General features: G+C 34.8%; 1 protein-coding gene across 1 annotated transcript in view; it reads right to left on the bottom strand.

Moving 5' to 3' along the window:
- LOC150100498 (muscleblind-like protein 2a) overlaps positions 1 to 19,830 on the bottom strand; it is a 549,014-nt gene that overhangs the window by 90,243 nt on the left and 438,941 nt on the right. The window contains 2 exon segments of the mRNA XM_090402904.1: positions 15,962 to 15,993; positions 15,995 to 16,097. Of these exon segments, the coding sequence (XP_090259030.1) occupies positions 15,962 to 15,993; positions 15,995 to 16,097 (135 nt within the window).

The raw sequence follows: 19,830 nt of genomic DNA, 5'->3' as shown, positions 1-19,830 counted from the left end.
CCACAATTGTTGGCCTGACCTCTAGTGAGGAAAAAAAAAAAAAAAAAATTATACATTAATGCTAGAGTCCTATTATTTGTAATGTCTACTATATACAAATATTAATATCATTCCAGTCAGTTGGAGTGGAATGGTTTCCAATACTAGCGGATTGGCTAGAGTCCTGACTTATGTTGAATCTTTCATATTAGGTTGGCTGAATGTGTGCCATCCAGATCCTTGGAATTTTCATACCATCTTTGTTGTTGATATTTGGGTGGTTTATCAGGATTTCGCAGGATTCTTTAAATTTTCTTTCGTACCATGTTTTTGTGCGGTGTAAGGAGCAGGTGCTTTTCCAGTTGATTTGGTGTAAGGTGTTAAGTGCATGGTCTGAGAGGCCTGCTTCACCATAATAGTTATATTTAATGTGTCTAATGTGTTCTTTCTTGCGTATAGGGATTGTCCGTCCTGTTTCACCAATGTACGGTAAGTTACAGGTGCAGCGGATGCAATAGACTCAAGGATGTGCTAATGGGTGGAGAGGATCCTTAGAGGAGCTGAATATGGTTTTAAGTTTAGTGGGTGGTTTAAAGGTGGCATTGAGGTTATAATGTTGTAGGATTCTGTTGATTTTTTCCGATATCCCTTTAATGTATGGGATGGCTATGATTTTACTGTAATCTACATTCGTTTTTGTTGTGGTTTTATAGAGTATTTTATTGACAGTATTTTTGTTATAGCCATTATTTATGAATGTGTCACTAATGATTTTTAGTTCTTGTTTCAGGGCTTGCTGGTTAGAGCAAATAGTTGTGGCTCTGTTTTTAAGGGTGTTAATGATTCCATATTTTTGTGCTGGGTGGTGGTATGAATTCGCATGTATGTATTGGCCCATGTGTGTCGGTTTTCGGTAGACTGTGAAGGATAGACTACCTGAAGGAAGACGTGTAACTAGTGTGTCTAGGAACAGGAGCGAATTTTGGTTTTCGATTTCGATGGTGAATTGTATGCATTTGTGTTGTTTGTTTAGGTGGCTGAGGAATGTGTTTAGCGTTTGTCGCCCGTGCGGCTAGATCGCGAACACGTCGTCAACGTATCTGAGCCAGATTGTCGGTCGAAGCGTGGCGGAATCAAGAGCCCTTTGCTCAAAGGTTTCCATAGAAGTGCGCGATTGGGGAGGGATAATGGTGAGCCCATGGCTGAACCTTCCTTTTGTAGGTAGAATTTGTTTTGCCACACGAAGTAACCGGACTTTAGTACGTGGGCAAAGAGGGCCGTAATGTCGGGCGGAAATTTGTTCTATAGTAGGAGAATTGTGTCATTGATGGGGACATTAGTGAAAAGGGCAGAAACGTCAAAACTGACTAATAAGTTGTCTTTGTCGAGTGTTATGTTTTTGATTTTGTTTATAAAGTGTTGTGTTTTTTTATGTAGGAGGGGGAATGACCTACCAACTCCTTGAGTGTTGCCGCTAATTTCTTGGCTAGGTGGTAATTGGGACTGTCTATTCCTTCCACTATTGGTCGAAGGGGCACATTTTGTTTGTGTATTTTCGGAACCCCATATATTCTGGGGGGGGGGGGCGTAGTGGGGTTTGAGTTTTTTTAACTGTGTCTGGTGGCCAAGAAGTGACGGACTTTAGTAGTTTTTCTGTTTTGTCCTTTATCCTTTTTGTTGGGTTATAATTTACCATTTTATATGTGTTGTTATCGGCTACTAGTTGGTTCATTTGCAGTATGTATGTTGACCTGTCAAGGACAACAGTGGCACTGCCTTTATCCGCTTTCGTTATTATTATGTTTTGTTTGGCTTTTAATAAATTAATTCTGCTAATTCTGTTTTAGTCAGGTTGTTCTGTATGGTTTTCTTGGTATTTAGGACATTACCGGTTTCTAGTCGTATTTTATCTGCTATGTTGTTAGGTAGGGATCTGATGCCTCTTTCAATGTGGTAGATAAAATCTAATATGTTTACCTTTTTAGGTGCTATTGCATAGTTCAGTCCTTTATTCAGCAGCGTGAGTTCGCCGTTGTTCAGGGTGTGGCTTGATAGGTTAATTACATGGCTCTTGCTTGTCGGTGGTTGGTCGCTCCTTGTTTCCCTTGTTTGTTGTTCATTGTTGTTTCTTGGGGAGGAAGTCCTCTGATTGGGTGGATTCCTGTGATTGGCCGCCATATTTTGCCGTTTTTTTTTCCACCAGAGGTCAGGCCAACAATTGTGGTAGCAGTTGGTCAGTGTCTTTAATTGAACCAGTCTGATTGTAGTATAGCTTGTTCCCTGTGTACGCTCCAGAAGACGACCTTGACATAAAGGTCGAAACGTCGAATTGTAAATTTTAGTAATATTAAACTAAAGTTTTTATTCAAACACGGTAGTTGTCTCCATAATTTCCAAAAATGCAGTCATCTATTTTTCTACAACTTCAATAACTAGAAGATATCCATCCATGATTCACTACACATACACTATTTTTTTTAGATGTTTTGCACTGACTGATCAAAGACTTTCACAAAATGCCGATTTTAATTTTATTTTTTCAGTCAATTTTATGTTCACTTTATATGAGTGAACATAAAAAAAATAAAAATAAAATAATAATAAGGAAGAATAGTACAAACAATAATAAGCTTGTTGCTGGAAGAATCACAACAGAAATTTGTGTTGTAGGTCCTCTGATGAGGCATTTCTTAAATGTCTCATCAAAGATTGAAGCATCAATGAAAAATAGATCAAACTAGAAAGAGAATTAGAGCAATAGCACACCGGCATAACTGGTGTTAAGACACAGCTTACACACACACTTTTTTTTTTTTTTTTTTGAAAGCGATGCATTTTTAAAAAGGCACTTCTTGGAAACTTCTCAAACTGGCTTATCATTGCTTTGATAAAGAGAGTATTTGCTACTTTACATCTTTAAAAAGCTAGCTGAGTGAGCACCTTCACATACTTATAAAGAATTCTGCAAATTGACCAAAACTATGACAAGGGGTGTGTTGGTAAATTTTTTAAAAACCAACTCACGAAAAAAGGAGGTTTTCAATTTGAGAGAATTACAACCTCTTGAAAGTATAAAGAAATTCCACTATCTGCACACATGCACTTATTTTTCCTGGGTGACATCTTCTTAGGGCAATGATATTATTACACAGGTAGCTCCATGAAGTCCAAAGACAATGCAGGAGACCCATTATTCACACAATACCTATGTCATGGGTCTTCAACGCATGGCCATTTTAAAAGAAATAACTACTTAACATTAAAACATGATTAAACAAAAAGTAATTTCAATGAAGCCCATGGGTCACTAAGCTATACTGCAATATTTAGAATTGAAAGATGCTTTCTAGATTCACATGGAACACTGTGCATTTGATACTTCACATAAAATCCTATAAAAATAAATATTAAATAGACATGCTTCTTCAGCCATCTACCAGCGCCAAGCAGTACTTAAGTACTAGTACTAATGTCGCAGGTAGATAGATGGCTGAAGCAGTAGTTCGTTTGAGTTCGCTGTCTAGTGCCTTCAAGAACCATCTCAAAGGTTCTCAATACTTCGTTATTTTCATATAAATACAAGAGAATCTCATCCACAGTCAGTCAGTCAGGAACAGTGTGATATTTGTGTATAAGATCACGCAGGTTTATTGTGTCAGCTATAACCTATTGCGATTTTATATTGCCAGACTTTTTTCATTAGTGTGAGACATTCAGTGGATAATAACCGTTACACGGCCATTTTAGATCATTTCTTTCGGTTCACCTTCCATCATTATGGTATCTATGAGTAAAAAGCGTAAATCAAGTGATTCTTGTTGGGTTTTTAATGAAAACTGGACCAATTTGTACTTTTTTGTGCTGATTGATGATAAGCCACTGTGTTTAATTTGTCATGAGTCAGTGTCAGTATCAAAAGAATACAATATAAAATGACACTATGAGACAAAGCATGTATCCAATTTCGATCACCTTCAAAGGCGGCTTTGTGTGGACAAAGTGAACTGTCTCCAAATTGATTTAAAATGCCAGCAGGGTACATTTAAAAGGCAGAGGGAAGAGAGCAAAGCATGCATCAAAGTAAGTTATGTAATAGCTGAAAAAATTGCTAAAAAATCAAAAGCCTTCTTGGACGGCGAGTTTGTCAGAGCGTCTCATCGCTGCTGGGGATATTCTGTGCCCAAATAATAAGGAAGTGTTTAAAAAACCAAGTTTGTCTGGAGTAACTGTAGCACGACGTGTCGAAGAACTTGGCAATGACATTGAAGGAACTTTAAAAAAATGGTCATCTGAATTTACGTCATATTCACTTGCTTTAGATGAGAGCACAGATGTGAAGGATACAGCACAATGGCTATCTTTGTCCTTGGCACTGATCAACAATTCACTGTGACAGAAGAACTGCTAGCGAGCTCGTACCTATGAAGGGAATGACGAAAGGCACGGATATTCTTGAAGCTGCCAAGTAAACGCTCCAGCATTTCGACCTCAGCTTAACCTTGAGGGTGTGGTAACTGATGGTGCCCCTGCTATGGTGGGAAAGAATGAAGGGTTTGTTGCACTGCTACGGAAAGAACCGGAGGAACTAGAAGGAAAAGATTTTGTCCATTACCACTGTTTAATTCACCAGGAGAATTTGTGTGTGAAAACTATTGGATTTGAGAATGTCATGAAAGTTATTGTGACTGTCATCAGCATTATTAGGGCAAGAGGATTGAATCGTTGTCAATTCCAAGAGTTTTTGACCCAACAGTGCGAAGCGAATCACAGCGATGTGGTTTATTATAGTGATGTGAGTTGGTTGAGCAGATGGAAGGTTTTTAAAAGAGTCTTTGATTTAAGGAGCGAAATACAGCAGTTAATGATTTTTTATTAAGTTCGATGATTTTATCCTCTAATATAGCTAATAATTTTTACATCACTGAAAGAGACCAAATTTTTACATCATTGATTTAGTTAAATAAAAATTTAAGCAATTGATTTTTATTAACTTGGATGATTTTTTCCTCTAATATAGCTTATAATTTTTACATAATTGAAAGAGACCAAATTTCAAGAGGAATGTGAAAGCTTTACTCTGAGTTTAGGATGGTTTGACTGTTTTAAATATCGAGCTGGACTGCATAACGTAATAAACTGGGAAATCTGCTAGTGCTGATAAAGATTCTGCAGCCAAGTTTTCTGAAGAATTGCAAAGGATATTTCAGAAGGATGATTATGACAATTGTCAAATATTCAATGTTGACAAAACTGGTCTCTTTTGGAAGCGAATGTCAACAAAAACTTTCCTAGCTAAAACTGAAGCATCTCATCACTTTTATTAGGAGGCAATGCAGAAGGCAACTTTAAACTCAAGCCTATGTTAGTTTATCTATATCAGTTAGGGCAAAATCGAAGATCTAACATTATTGAAGAAACCGGCACAATTGGAAAAGAACTTGGATTTAATGAACTGGAAAAAGAAGATGAGAAACTTGTTTGATTCCCATTCAGAACAGTTAAGTGAAAATGATTTCCATCAATTCATGTTGAAATTTTTGGAATAAACTACATAGAAATAGAAATGAAATAAATAACTGAATAACCAAATTAAGTATTTACAATCTGATGTTTCATTTGCTCAAGCTAGCACTATCAAAGTACTTTAAAGATACATACTTAGCAAAGAATAAAAGTTACAATGACCACCAGCATAATAACAGTCATGTGTGTAAGATAACAATAGTGTCCTCTGCAGTGATGTTCTGTGAATATTGCTGACAGGTGGATAGAGCAGTGTGCCAAAATGTATGTAGAATTACACCATTTCTATTACAGTTCACGGTGTTCTATTGTACATGAGCTGCTCTATTTACGCTTTTTGAACAGAGAAAACAATTACAACAAAAAAACCTTCACTAAACTCCATAAAAGGAACAACCCCCTCCTCCCCAACAAGAATGAATGAACACACACACACACACACACACAATACACCCTTGCCTTACATTAAAGATACAATAGATAAACTGATGTCATTCCTGAAACAGCACAAAATCAGAACAGTCTACAAACCTCTGCACAAAGTCTCACTTTCCCCAGACAACAAATTAAGGATCACCAGGATCATCTCTCTCCTTCCCAGGTGTCTATGGCATCCCTTGTCAATATGGGATCCAATAGTCCAGAGAGACAGGAAGGACCACCGTGTTAAGAACAAAATTATATTCAGTTTGGACAACCAAAAAAGCAATTATATTCAGTTTGGACAACCAAAAAGGAGACTGGCACATTAAGCCTTGGATGTAACCATTTCAACAAGTACAAAAAATTGAAGAGCTACTATACAGATCCTGGTTTAAATCACCGACTCTTTTTTGAAACAGCTCATGTGCTACAGAGCCCAGTGAACTGTAATAGAAATGGTGTAATTCTACATAAATTTTGGTGAAGTGCCCTATCTACCCATCAGCAATAATCACAGAGCATAACTGTTGAGAGACCACTGTTGTCTTCCATATAAGTGACTTCTTGTTCTGGAGGTCATGTAATTTTAGTCTTCACTGATTGCATATCTATTAAAGTACCTTCGACAAGGCTAGCTTAATCTAGCAACACATCAGATTGTAAATTAGTAAATGATTTATCTCATTCCTGTTTCTATGTAGTTTATTCTATATTTTTTCAACATGAACCCACTTTTTAAAGCTATGATATGATCACATTTTGACTACTCTGTACAGATTTGGTCACTGGGTTTCTTATGGAGAGGATTCAGAGATGAGTGACCAGGCTGGTTACAGGGCTGTGGAATGCTCCCTATGAGGATAGATTGAGGTGTGAGGGTTGCAAAGTTGAGTTCTATTAAACTGACAGAAAAAAATTTAAATACATGACAAGCAGAGAGAGAGAGAGAGAGAGATTACCAGGTGTCTTCTCAGAAGTTGTGTAAGAGTGCAGTTAGTAAGGGTGTGTGAAGAATCAATTTTTTATTTTGAGAGTGGCAAATGACTGGAATGGATTGCAAGAGATAGTTGTGAGTGCCCTGACAATGAATGAGTTTATGATAGGTATTGTGTGAATAATCACTAGTGTGGATCTTCTGTGATGAGTCCATATAATGATCATAATAAATATGCAAGAAGATGAATAATGAAATTATTCAGGAGAAATTCTCAAATATGATGTGTACATAAGCAGAAAGCACATGATAATATATAAAGTAAATAAAATTATAGGATTTTTAGTGACAATGGAAAAATCTGAAAAGAAATTAGCAAATCAAGAAATGAAAATGTCCATGGATTTCTTTAATTATATAGCCAAGAGATAAAAGAGGTAAGTCAAAAGAATGACTAGTGCTAGAGATGATGAGAGTAGAAATAGTTAGCAACAGTAAACATAATTAATGGACATTTATTTCATCTTTAATTTGTCCCTATTTAATGTTAATAAAACAGACTTAGGAGAAGACAACAAGACTTATTTGTGTCTATTATCCAACAGAAGGTTCTACTACAGGGGGATTTGAAGGAATTTTTTCAGTCACAGAAAGGAGTTGACAAAAAAGCAAGGAAAAATTGGTCCTAGTATATATATATATATATATATATATATATATATATATATATATATAATAGCAGAATAGAAGAATGTCAGACACATAGGTTGGAGAAATTTGGAGAAAAGAGCAAAGCTAATAATAAGGTAAGTGCCTGCTGGATTTTTGTTCAAGGGACATGGACTAGTCATTACTTCATGTGAATCTCTACATAGGCAACGATTCACAGGAAAAGAAACACAAGAAATAAGAGGTCTCACTGACTGTTTTGTGATACAAGAGTAAACAGGGAACTTGAAACAGGAAGTAATTATCATTTAGTTTTGTGCAGGATAAAACTGAATATCATATTGCAAAGAAAAGTGTGTGAGAAAGTTTTGAAAAACTCAAGTCAAGCAGTTTTCAGAGGTGAACTGTAGACCTGAATATACACATGTATTATTCAAGAAAATATCTTGAATAATACTTGTCTTTTATTGTAAGAAAAAACCTTGGGAACTCACTGGCAAACTCTGAAGAAAACATTGAGTCAGCAAGGCATGAGGACAAATTCTGATCTGTTTATCCTTCCAGCTTCTGAAAAGACAGAATTCCATGACAGATTCAGTAATTTTAAGATGCATTCTGCAGAGAAAAATGTAAGGAAGCCAAGCATAATGTGGTATAAAACAAATATAGCACAAATCACAGGTAGACTTGGGTAAGAATATAGTGGAAATATCAGGAAGTTATTATCAATACCTGCTTCTGGAAGGAAGGCGGAATAATATTCTGTTTGCTATTGAAAAATGATCAAGAATACACATTAATAAATAACATAGAAAAAGTCATCAAAAACCCAAAACAAAAAAAGTCATCCTGTTGTGGAAGGGCAGCTGGAATAGATATTCAACCAGAAATACTCAGATATAGAGGTATAAAAGTGTTACAGGACATCCCTACATAATTCAGATGGCCTGGTCACAAGATCGAATTAGATGAATGGAATAGTTCTCATTAAGGAACACTCTTAACTGGAATACTCATTAAGGAAGTTCCTTAATGAGTATTCCAGTTGCTGTTAAATCACATGTGACACAAAGATGCACCTTATCATCAGTGCTGTTCATCTATATGAATCATTACATTATGAAGGAAAGTGGCATTAGAACTGATATCAAAATTGGAAATATTCAACTCAGCTCTTTACTTCATGCACATGAAAATCTACTACAACTCTGTAAGATTCTATAACTAAATTGATTAACTGAAGTAATAAATGTGGTATGAAAATCAGCAATAAAAAGACAACAGAAATATGCAGGAACACTGAAAGCATCAACTGCATCCTGAATGGAGAAAGTATAGCAAAACTGAAATCCTATTTAGCCACAGTTTTTAGTGATGATTGTAAACTAAATATAAAAATTAACAGAATTAGCAAAACAATGGTAATGAGTTAAATAAATAAATTTATATGTACTAAGAGAAATTCTTCAAAGACTAAACTAGCTATATACAAGATAGTTTTCAAACCAATTTTAACTTATGGATTTGAGAATTTAGTTATGAATTAAAAACTTGATCAAAGACGGGAGACTAAGATATGAGAGATTTAGAAAAATTACCGAGGCTGAACAAATGGAAAGAAAGAGACCTGGAGCACTAAGAAGCACCTTGAAGATCAAAATACAAGATCTAGTGATACTGGAGTCCTCACAGATAAGAGATTAATTTGGTGGAGGTAGTTGGTAATGATTTAAAACTTTTCGTATAGTAGTATGAAAAGTTTGCCTTACTTCGTTTACTGTAGACTGGTCCCTCCTCCTTTATTCTTTTCTTCTTGCTCCTTCCCCCCAGTGCTATTAGAGTATTCAAGAGCTAGGGGGTGAATCTTTCCTATTTTGCTCTTTCATCTCTTCTCATGTGGAAAGGGCCTCTGCAACCCTACCACTTTCTTGCAGTGACTTCACTCCAAATTGCTAATATGGTTGTGCCTTATAATGCATTTCATGCTGCATCGGTTACCGTGCAGAATAATCAGAGCCGCGTTCAGGGCTTAGGAAGAGGGTTTTGTTCGAGAAGTATATTACAATCTCCATCAAAAATCAGTGATATTGTGAATGAACAACACAGAAGATATAAGATTAATCTTAGAAGGGGAATTTTACATTGGCACACAGAATTTCTGAGGTCTACAGATCGGCTCTCTTGAGATTGTCTGTAAAGAGATGGATAGGTATAAGATTGACATCCTTGGAATTACAGAGACCAGATGGAATGGCGAAAGTCACTTCAAAAGACAGGATTGTACTAGTTATTTATTCAGGTGGTACTCAAAACATCATGGGGTAGCTGTGATACTGAAGACAGCTCAGGCAAGAAGCCTTCTTAGTCATAACCCCATTAATGATAGGATACTTTCTAATTAGACTTAAGGCTCAGCCTACCAATGTATCAATCGTGGTAGTTTATGCACCCCCACATGGATAGGCCTGAAGAAGAAAGAGTGAGGAATTCTATGAAAACTTACAAACTATTTTGGACTGCCTACCAAGGAGAGACATGTTTTACATCTTAAGGGACTTAAATGCAAAAGTGGGAAAGGGTATGAGAGTTAGGCCAGATTGTGGCATATTTGGTCTATGGGACGCAACACTCGTGGTGAAAGACTGTTGGAATTTGCCCATGCTAACAGATTAGTTATTACCTGTTAGATATCTATACTTGGATATCTAACACTGATGGGTCAAGGCACCAGACTGATTGCATCCTGGCTCTCCAGTGGTGAAAGACAAGCATCTCTGATGTGCACACTTGTCCTGGAGCAGATTGTGGTACAGACCATAGCTAGTAAGAGCCAAAGTAAGACTAAGACTCCAAAAGAACTTCAAGTCAGGCACATTCCACTATATTGGATGTTAGAGTAATTCCTAGTGGATTCACAGAAGAAACATTAACTCAGTTGGATGATTTTCTGGAGACAAATGAGAACTCCTCACAGGAAATGCTTTGGGAAGGAATCAAAGTGATAATACAGGATACAGCCAAGAAGTATCTCAGTCCAATAAGAAGACCAAGAGACCCATGGATATCAGATTCAACATGGGAACTAATCAAAAGAAGGCAGTTGGAAAAACAAAATGACACAGGGACTGAAGAATATAAGATATTACATAGAGAAGTCAGAAGAGCCATCAAGCAGGACAAGAAAAAGTTCTATACTAATAAATGTGAAGAGATAGAGTTCCAGATGAGGAGGCTCAATTATAAAAGGATGTTTTATTTAGTTAGTGACTTATAGCAAAATTTTAAGCCCAAATTGAATGTCATCAAAGACAGGAATGGACATTACTAACAGAAGAAATGGAAATCAAAAACAGATGAAAAGAATATTGCGAGGAACTGTACAGTAGAGTGGATAAAGAAAATTTGAAGGAGCCCTCTTACCAAGAAAATTTTGATTTGGAACCTCCTCCACTTAGGCATGAAGTTGAAAGAGCAATTAAGTAACTTAACAACAATAAGGAACCAAGTGCAGATGAAATCCAGCAGAGTTAATTAAGACCACAGGGGATGGAGGTATAAGAGCGTTTCATAAAATGATTACAAGGAAATGGGAGACAGGATCATGGCCCAGAGACTGGAAGAAGTCTGTTTTCATACCACTACATAAGAAAGGAGATATGAAAGCGTGCAACAACTATAGAACTATTAGTTAAACAACTCAATGCAAGCAAAATTTTATTGAAGATCATGCTAAATAGGATTGAGGCCAAAGTTCAGGTAGAGATGCCTGAGGAACAAGCAGGTTTTAGGAAAGGTAAGGGCACCAGAGATCAGATCTTTTGCCTTAGACAAATCATAGCAAAATATAAAGAATTTAGACTTCCTCTAGTAATGTTTCTTAGACTACTCTCTAAAGCTTTTGACTGTGTTCAGCATGTGACACTGTGGGAAGTAATGAAAAGAATGGATTTTCCTCGACATGCTATCTGGTTGATAGCCAACTTGTACAGGGAGCAAGAAGCCACAGTAAGAACAGGTGTTGGATTGACTGATTGACTTCAGGTTAGAAAAGGAGTAAGGCAAGGATGTTTAATTTCTCCTCACTTGTTTAGTATATATACAGAGGACATCATGCATGAAGCATTAGATAAGCTCAAGACAGGAATTAGGAGGTAGATTGATCAGTAATCTGAGGTATGCTGATGATACAGTGCTCCTTTGTAATGACATGGAAGAACAAGGACAAATTCTTGACATAATTAACAAGATCAGAATAACAGAGGACTTCAACTAAATCCTAAAAAGACAAAGACTATGGTTCTCGAAGGAAATACAAACAGGGAAGCTCTTGAGAAACAAGTTTACCTTAATGGAAAAAGAATTGAGGAAGTCAGCAAGTTTGAGTACCTGGGATCCATTATTAACGTGAAGAATTGCTGTTCAGAATACTTCAGAAGGAGGTTAGGAATGGCTAAAACAACAGTCAGAGATTTGCCTAAAATCTGGAAGGATGGATCTATCTCCAAAGGAACAAAGTTGAGGATTTTGGATGCAGTTGTTTTTCCAACAGCGACATATGGATGCGAGACTTGGAACCTAAAGAAGTCAGATAAGAAAAGGATATCTGCTTTTGAGATGTGGTGCTACAGAAGGCTGTTAAGGATATCATATACTCGAAAGGCGTACAAATGAATGGGTGTTAGAAAAGATCAATAGAACTTTAAGGCTCCTTAAGGATATTGACAAAAGAAAGTTAAAATATTTTGGACACATCAAAAGGATGGAAGGAGGACTTCTCAGAACAGTAATAGAAGGTAAAGGTCATGGAAAGAGAGGAAGGGGTAGACCATCAATGAGATGGATGGATGGTGTGTGTGTGTGTGTGTGTGTGTGGAGTAACTAATCTTCAGAGAATTGAAGTTTCGAGAAAAGCAAACAACAAAACTACATGGCAAGGCTTGGTGTGGCACATCACTGAGCATCGGAGTGACCATACGGCATCTGTGGATGTCTAGTGAACATATAGATAGATATAGTAGTATCATAATATCCTGCTAAAGAATTTTAACTAAAGGTAAGTCAGTGTCTCATATTTGAGGTGGCAGATTTTTCCATCTAGAAACTCATGTTTTTCATCTATGAGGTGGTATCAAAAAGTTTCGAGACTAGCTCTGTTTACGAGAAATTACTTTATTTATCTATGTTTACACACTATCACCTTCAAAATAGTCTCCTTGCATATCAATAAAGCGCTCCCAGCGTTCTTGTCACTTCTGGAATGTGTCCTGGAAGTCTTCTTTTCGAAGCATGTCAAGCACCTTCTGCGATTCGTGCTGGATCTCAGCAATGGTGTCAAAACTGTGACCTTTGAGCTGGATCTTCATCTTTGGGCAAAGTCTGCAGGAGCCAAATCTGGCGAGTAGGGTGGGTGCGGAAGTGAGATCATGTTGTTTCTGGTGAGAAACTCACGTGTGAGGAGAGCTCGGTGACAGGGTGCATTGTTGTCATGGAGCATCCAGTTTTTCATGCACCACAGATCTGGTCGCTTTCGCCAAATGTCCTCCCTCAAACGCCTTAAAACTGGCAGCAGAACTCGCTATTGACGGACTGGCACCTGAGGACGAATTCACGATGCACAATGCTGCGAATGTCAAAAAAGACGACGAGCATGCACTTGGTTGAGCTGCAGACCTGTCTCGTCTTTTTCAGTCATGGAGATGATGGGTTCTTCCACAGAGAAAACTGTTGCTTTGTCTCAGGGTCGTACCCGTACACTCAACTTTCGTTACTGGTAATGATCCTCGAATTTCACGTTTTTTCAAACGTAAATTTCATGTTTGCTCTTTGTTCTAACTTGCTGTCCATGATGAAATCGCAGATGTGGTAACACAGGTGGTCAGAATAGCATCAATTGCACAGCTCCCGATGTACACAGGATGATGTCTTTTGGCACACTAATTTATGAAGGTAGGTGCTTCCTGTGACTGCAGCCTTATGCTGCCATCTGTTGGCGTGTTACAAACCTAGTCTCGAAACGTTTTGATACCACCTCGTATGAGCAGTACTAATTGCAATATAATGCAATGTGAGCAACTGGAATTGGCTGTTTTAGAGTAAGCAACTAAAGCTATGAGCCAAGTATATTATGCATAAATTGTGTGTGTATTCTCTGGTTGCTACAAGTTTTACTGAATGAAAAACCCGAGATTCTGGGGAAACAAACACCTATTACCTCTGTATGAAAGTGCTAGTTAATTCGCTGTTACTTGAAAGCCTTTAAGTTCGTGTACTATGATGTACACGAACACTGTACCAAAAGGACTTTGTTACTGGTGCAAAGAAGCACTTTTGGTAGGTAAGGGGTTCAATGCGACAGTGAATGATGGATGTGCCTTATAAAAGGTACTACTTGCATTAGAGGTGAGTAAGCAGGTTGAATTTAGGATGTGTCTGAGTAAGTGAACTTCAATCTTGCATCAGTCCAAGAGCTAAAATAGGAATTGGATAATCTCCCCATAAAATACCAACCATCAAAGTATTTGAATTGGTTGGTATTTTATGACAGACACTGTGATGACTGCAGTGAATTTACCGCAGTGAGTCTTTGTGATTAAATGGAACCATAAATAACAGTACTAATACTATATTCCAAAATCTGAATACTATTTGGTTCAAAAGGAAAGCAGATGCTCAACCTTTAGCCATACAAAACATGTATTCTTTTTCATTTTAATTGACAAAACAATATACTTAAATCTATTAATTAATGAATTTCCTAATTTAATTAAAAAGGTCTCTAGGATAACTCAGAATTCAGAGTGCCACAATCCAATCTTCGTATTTCTGTTGCAGTATTTTTTATAGGCAACAAGATGAACTGCAGTGAACAATTGTAATACTATGTAAAGAAGAAACAAAAGTTTGTTTCTTATAGTTTAAACCTTGTTTCACAAAGTATTAGCAGAACAAATAATGAAAATTTTCAACAACAAAAGAAAAAAAAGGAATACTTTGGCCAAATGATAGCTTGCTAGTTTTAAAATAAGTCCAACTAACTTTATATTAATCTAAAATTATTTTTAGATTATTCAATACAGACAGGAGAAAATAAATTAGTATCCTTACTGTCATATTCATACACACTGATTAAATAATTATTAATTACATGATCACTTATTTCAATTCCTTTCTGAGAAAAATGATAATTAAAAAATTTAAACTATTCTTTCAATTAGCATAAAGTGTAAGTTAAAATGTTGCTGCCATGCACAGAAATTTTGAAATACAGAAAGGTGTGCTGAAAATCAAAAGATATTTGCAATTAGTGAATTATACAAATTAAACACATGGCTATTTATATGAATTAATAAATGGGTAGTGGAAAGATGTATGCATTTTGAACATACCTGCAGGAATGTTGAAATACACATACATATATATATATATGCATACCCAAAGACACATACACATACAGGAAGAGCAATTAGCAGTTTGCAGGAAAGGCACTGAAAAGACTAAAAACACTGACAGAAAGAAAAGAATGGATAGCCTACACCTAAGTGATACCTGGCCTTTCTCATCATAGTAAGTGACACTAGCGGCGTTAGAGATGGCAGTGCCGGTGGCTGCAGTTGCCATGGCAGCAGAGTGCATCATGGGTACTGGGACAGGAGGTGTGGGTAGGGTTATGGTTGGTGCAGTGAAGGAGGCCACCACATGCAGTTAATGGACAGCAGCACAGGGAAATGCGTGAGAAGCATAGAAAAAAGTCGTGGCAACACGGTGCAGGAGCAGCCAGTAGAAGAAAGCCATGTAAAAAAAAATGGTTCTCAGTTATCTAAGAGAAGTGATGCATATCAGATGTATGTATGTCCACATGTGAGCATTGCTAGTTAACCTTAAAGACTATTAAATGAATTTTAATAGCCATTTATTAAAGTGTGTAATAAGGTGCTTCTTGGAATCATTTAAAGATTTTTTAAGCTATTAAAAAGTTTCTCATGATAACTTTAACATAATTTCAGCTAGTTCAAGTAAATTTTAAAATATCAAGTTTCATTAAAACTCTAACATTAACACTTACAGCATAATTTATAATTACTTCATATTTTTTTATTATTATTAAAGAACAATTCCTATAGGTGGAAGTAATATATATTCATGCAAAAATTTTCAACTTTTTAATTTTTGATAGATTTCATAATATACAGTTTTAAAAGGCTAATTTGGCCATAAATTTTAAATAAATAAAGTTAAAAAAGATTTACTCTGTTACTATCCTTCATTTTATAGTTCACACATTCAGCCACACTTAATGGAATTCCATTATGACTGAATACTGTGATGGAAATCAGACACAAACTCTAAAAAAAAAAAAAAAAAAAAAAAAAAAAAAAAAAAAAAAAAAGATTTTCTCAGTCCTCATCTGGAGCGCTTGTTTCTGGATGTACTTACAAGTGACAGGCACAAATGGCTGCTGTACTTGCATGGCCAAAGCCTGCTGGTAAGCTGTAGTACTTGGTTGGTACACTGGAACTCCACTTTTATCTATAGCTGGACGTTTTGTATATGGCACCATGCCAGGAAAAGCCTAGAGAGGAATCCGCAGAGTAAAATATTTTCAATGATTTAAGAATGTGGAAAAATTCATTTCAGATTTTCAAATAATAATAATAAAAATTATTAAACTAGTTTAATCCTAAGATAATTTTAAATGAAAAGAGTACAAATAAATAAGCAACTTGTGGATTTAATTTTTTTTTTTTTCACTTATTTACTGTAACTTCACTTGTAGCTCAGTAATTTTCTTATATAAAAAGTATACTTTGATATTTTGAAAACAGCATGTTAAATAGGTCATTCGATGTTTATAAGATATCAAAGTAATCTCATGAAAATTTAATAATCACAGTGTTATTAGTCAGTAAAAACTTATTTAAAATAGTGTGTAATAACAAACAATTTGAAAACATTTACTTGAATATTTGTTTTATATTAAATTATTTAATATGCACACTGAATTCTAAATTATATTTAATATAAAAATTTTTTACAAAAAAGTTTAATAAATAACAAAAACAAACTTGCGAAAAAGAATAAAAGAAATTATATAATAAATATCTCTTGCACTCTCATGTAATTTTAGCTTTTTTCTTTTTTTTTCTTTTGAAAGAAACAGACAATGGATTTAAAACTATATGCAAGGAAGTCTATATTATTTTACTTTTAAAAATATTTAATTCTAATATTTATAAAAAAAACAGAACATAAAAATTTAAAAAAGTTAATTATGCAGGTGTAGCTAAAAATATTATACACAGAGAATATGGCTGATGACATGTGCAGAAATTTAATATGAAAAATTATTTTTAGAACAATCAAATTTCCAATTAGGTAACAATAAGCTTCATACACCTAAGATTTAACAGTGAAAAATTTTCATCATCTGATGTAATATTTTAAGACACACCAAAAAGATTTCAGGAAATAAACATTTCGCATTTGTTTTCTAATGAAAATGTAAAATACCATTATTTTGCAAATTGATTCTGTAATGGAACATTACAAATAATTAGAAGTTAAACTGAAAATCAGACTTTTACATATAAACAATAACAATGCTATTCGATGTTGTTTTTGATAAATATTTATTAAATGAAAAAAAGATTTTTTTTCCCCTTTTGTTAAAAACAAAAGACAAAACACTGCTACATACAATTTTAGAAAATGATAGAAAAGTAAAATCAAATAAGTAATACTATCAAATTATGCATTATTTAAACTGTAATATCAGAATCTTAAATATGTTGGACTGACAAAAATAACAATAATAATAAATTCTAAATATAAATACTGCATTCCAAAGTTATCAATGAAATTTATATGTGATAACAAAATTATTACTTCAAATTTTGCAAAGTAGTAGTCTAGATATATTTTCTGTATCTTTCTTTTAGAATTCAGCCTAATATGATTTATACATCAACATTTAAAATTCTTTTTCTTTTGATGATTTAAATGAACTGCAATAGGCATTTCTTTTATAATCTTTTTTTTTTGTTATAATTAAATGAGAATGATATGCTAAAATCAACGGTGTAACCCAAACTGACTAAAACTTTTAAGCAAGTTTTGCAAGCATTCTCTGAAACCAAACTCCACCAAGTGAGAAGTGCAAGAGACTGTTCAGTTAACTACAACAGAAAGCACAGTACAACATCATGGCCTTGGAAGGTTTAGGACAAACTCAAATAATTACTGTACCTAGTCTGTAAAAATTAATCATGAACTTGTACATCTGAGGTTCGAGGGATCATTATTTTAGCCTTTCATAAGTGAAATTAACATGCAATTAACAATATTACATGAAGGGAAAATTAATTTTTTTTGTGTTTGTTTATATCTATCTATCTATATATAGTGCCTGCTTCCTGAGGAGTAACAACTATTTGGATGATTTTGTTTTCTATGTGTGTGTGTGTGCATGTGAGAGAAAGGGAGAGAAACTACTTCAGATAGATACCAAAGTTAAGGCAAGGTGCAACCAAAAATGTGTTAACAGTACATCTGCTTTTTTTAGCTATATTTAATGCTTGAAAATTTATTTATTTTTCAAGCATTAAATTTGATGTTTTATTGCAGTGTGAGAAACCATATTATATATAAATGTGTGTATGTGTACACACACTACTTTATTCATTTTGATAAACCTATGCACACACAGTTATCAAATAACATGATGTAAGCCAATTAGAAGCTTCCTGTATGTCAAAGCAATATTTTATATGTGGACTCATTCAAGTAAACAACTGTCATTCTGCTACATTATGAGCATATAAAAGATGTTTTCTGTTCAGCTGTAGGCTGTAATGCTTTCTGTGGTCCGTGTTTTAAATTTTATTTCCATTAAAAATGGTATTGCAAGTGGTGATGCTAGGCCAGACTTTCTTAACTGGTATGCCACAACCTTAAACGTGCCAGAAAAATTTTCAGTTAATTTCCACTTGGTGGTATTTAATATATATATATAATTTTTTTTTTCACATCAATATTTTCTTTTTTTTTTTTAATTACTTAATCTATCATCTGTGACATCAGAGTTAAGTAATTAAAAATAAAAGGATATGAACCAACATCCATGTGCCATAAAAAAAAAAAAAACACAGGGTGTGTTAATAAATCTATGACTGAAAACCATTACCTTAAGCTTTCAAATATTCTTATAAAAGTCAAGTCAAGGAACAAGACTTAATACTCATGAGTATTCTGTAGGGAATATAAAGTATTTCACATAGCAAGTTGACAAGATGCTTCAATGCATACAAAAATTTAGGCACCAGTTATTATTCATGATGGTGATTACTGAAAATATTAATTTAACAATACAATAATCTTAACAAATTGATAAATTTATCAAGTCTGATGATATTTTACTGGATTCTAACCAGCATCTTGAGAGCACAAAGCATTTGTTAGAAACACATAAGCACTAACTACCACTATATAGCAGAATGCTTCAAACTATAATAATAGAAAATCAAGAACATACACATTGAAGTCCTAGTGCATACTCTTAAATTAGAAACAGAGGCAGGTTTGGTCACTGAGCTAAAGAAAGTCTCCCAAATTTTGTTTAACTTAAAACCAGTACAACTGTTGCATTTAAAAGAATGCTTTATCATTTAAATTAAGGGAATATTTAATCCCACATTATTTCAAAGCCGAATAAGAAAACTCTAAGATAGAAATCAAAGAGTTTCATGCCGAATATAGCAAACTTTAAAAGTACGGCGAGTCCAAGCTCCTAGCTTTATCCACCTTTATTACAAGTTGCCCAGTATTGTACTATCCAGGTGTTTGCTCACGCTTGGACTCGCCGAACTTTAATAGTTTGCTATATTCGGCATGAAACTCTTTGATTTCTATCTTAGAGTTTTCTTATTCGGCTTTGAAATAACGTGGGATTAAATATCCCCTTAATTTAAATAATTTTTACATCGCCGAAGTGAAGCCTTTTGGCCCTTTATTTTATTAATGCTTTATCATGGTAGACTCTAAAAACAGCCTTTGATTTGTAAAAGGCTTTATGTAGGATTGTTTAATTCGGTCTGACAATATGCACACGTGTCTAAAACATGCCTATTAAAAACTGATTTGCCATAATGATGGTAGCATATGTACCAAATGTAGAAAAATACATATGTATTTTAATGCTCTTCAGGATATGTTAACTGTTCATCATATCAGTTCAAAGACTGACATACACTCCAGAGCATCCAAACAATGAAGTTTATCCGTAAATGAATGGAAAAGACTCAGCTCTT

This window comes from Typopeltis vanoorti, chromosome 13 (genome assembly GCF_054136105.1).
Source record: "Typopeltis vanoorti isolate ZY-2024b chromosome 13, IOZ_Tvanoo_1.0, whole genome shotgun sequence".
NCBI lineage: Eukaryota > Metazoa > Arthropoda > Arachnida > Uropygi > Thelyphonidae > Typopeltis > Typopeltis vanoorti.
This window is presented reverse-complemented; position numbering and strand designations above follow the sequence as displayed.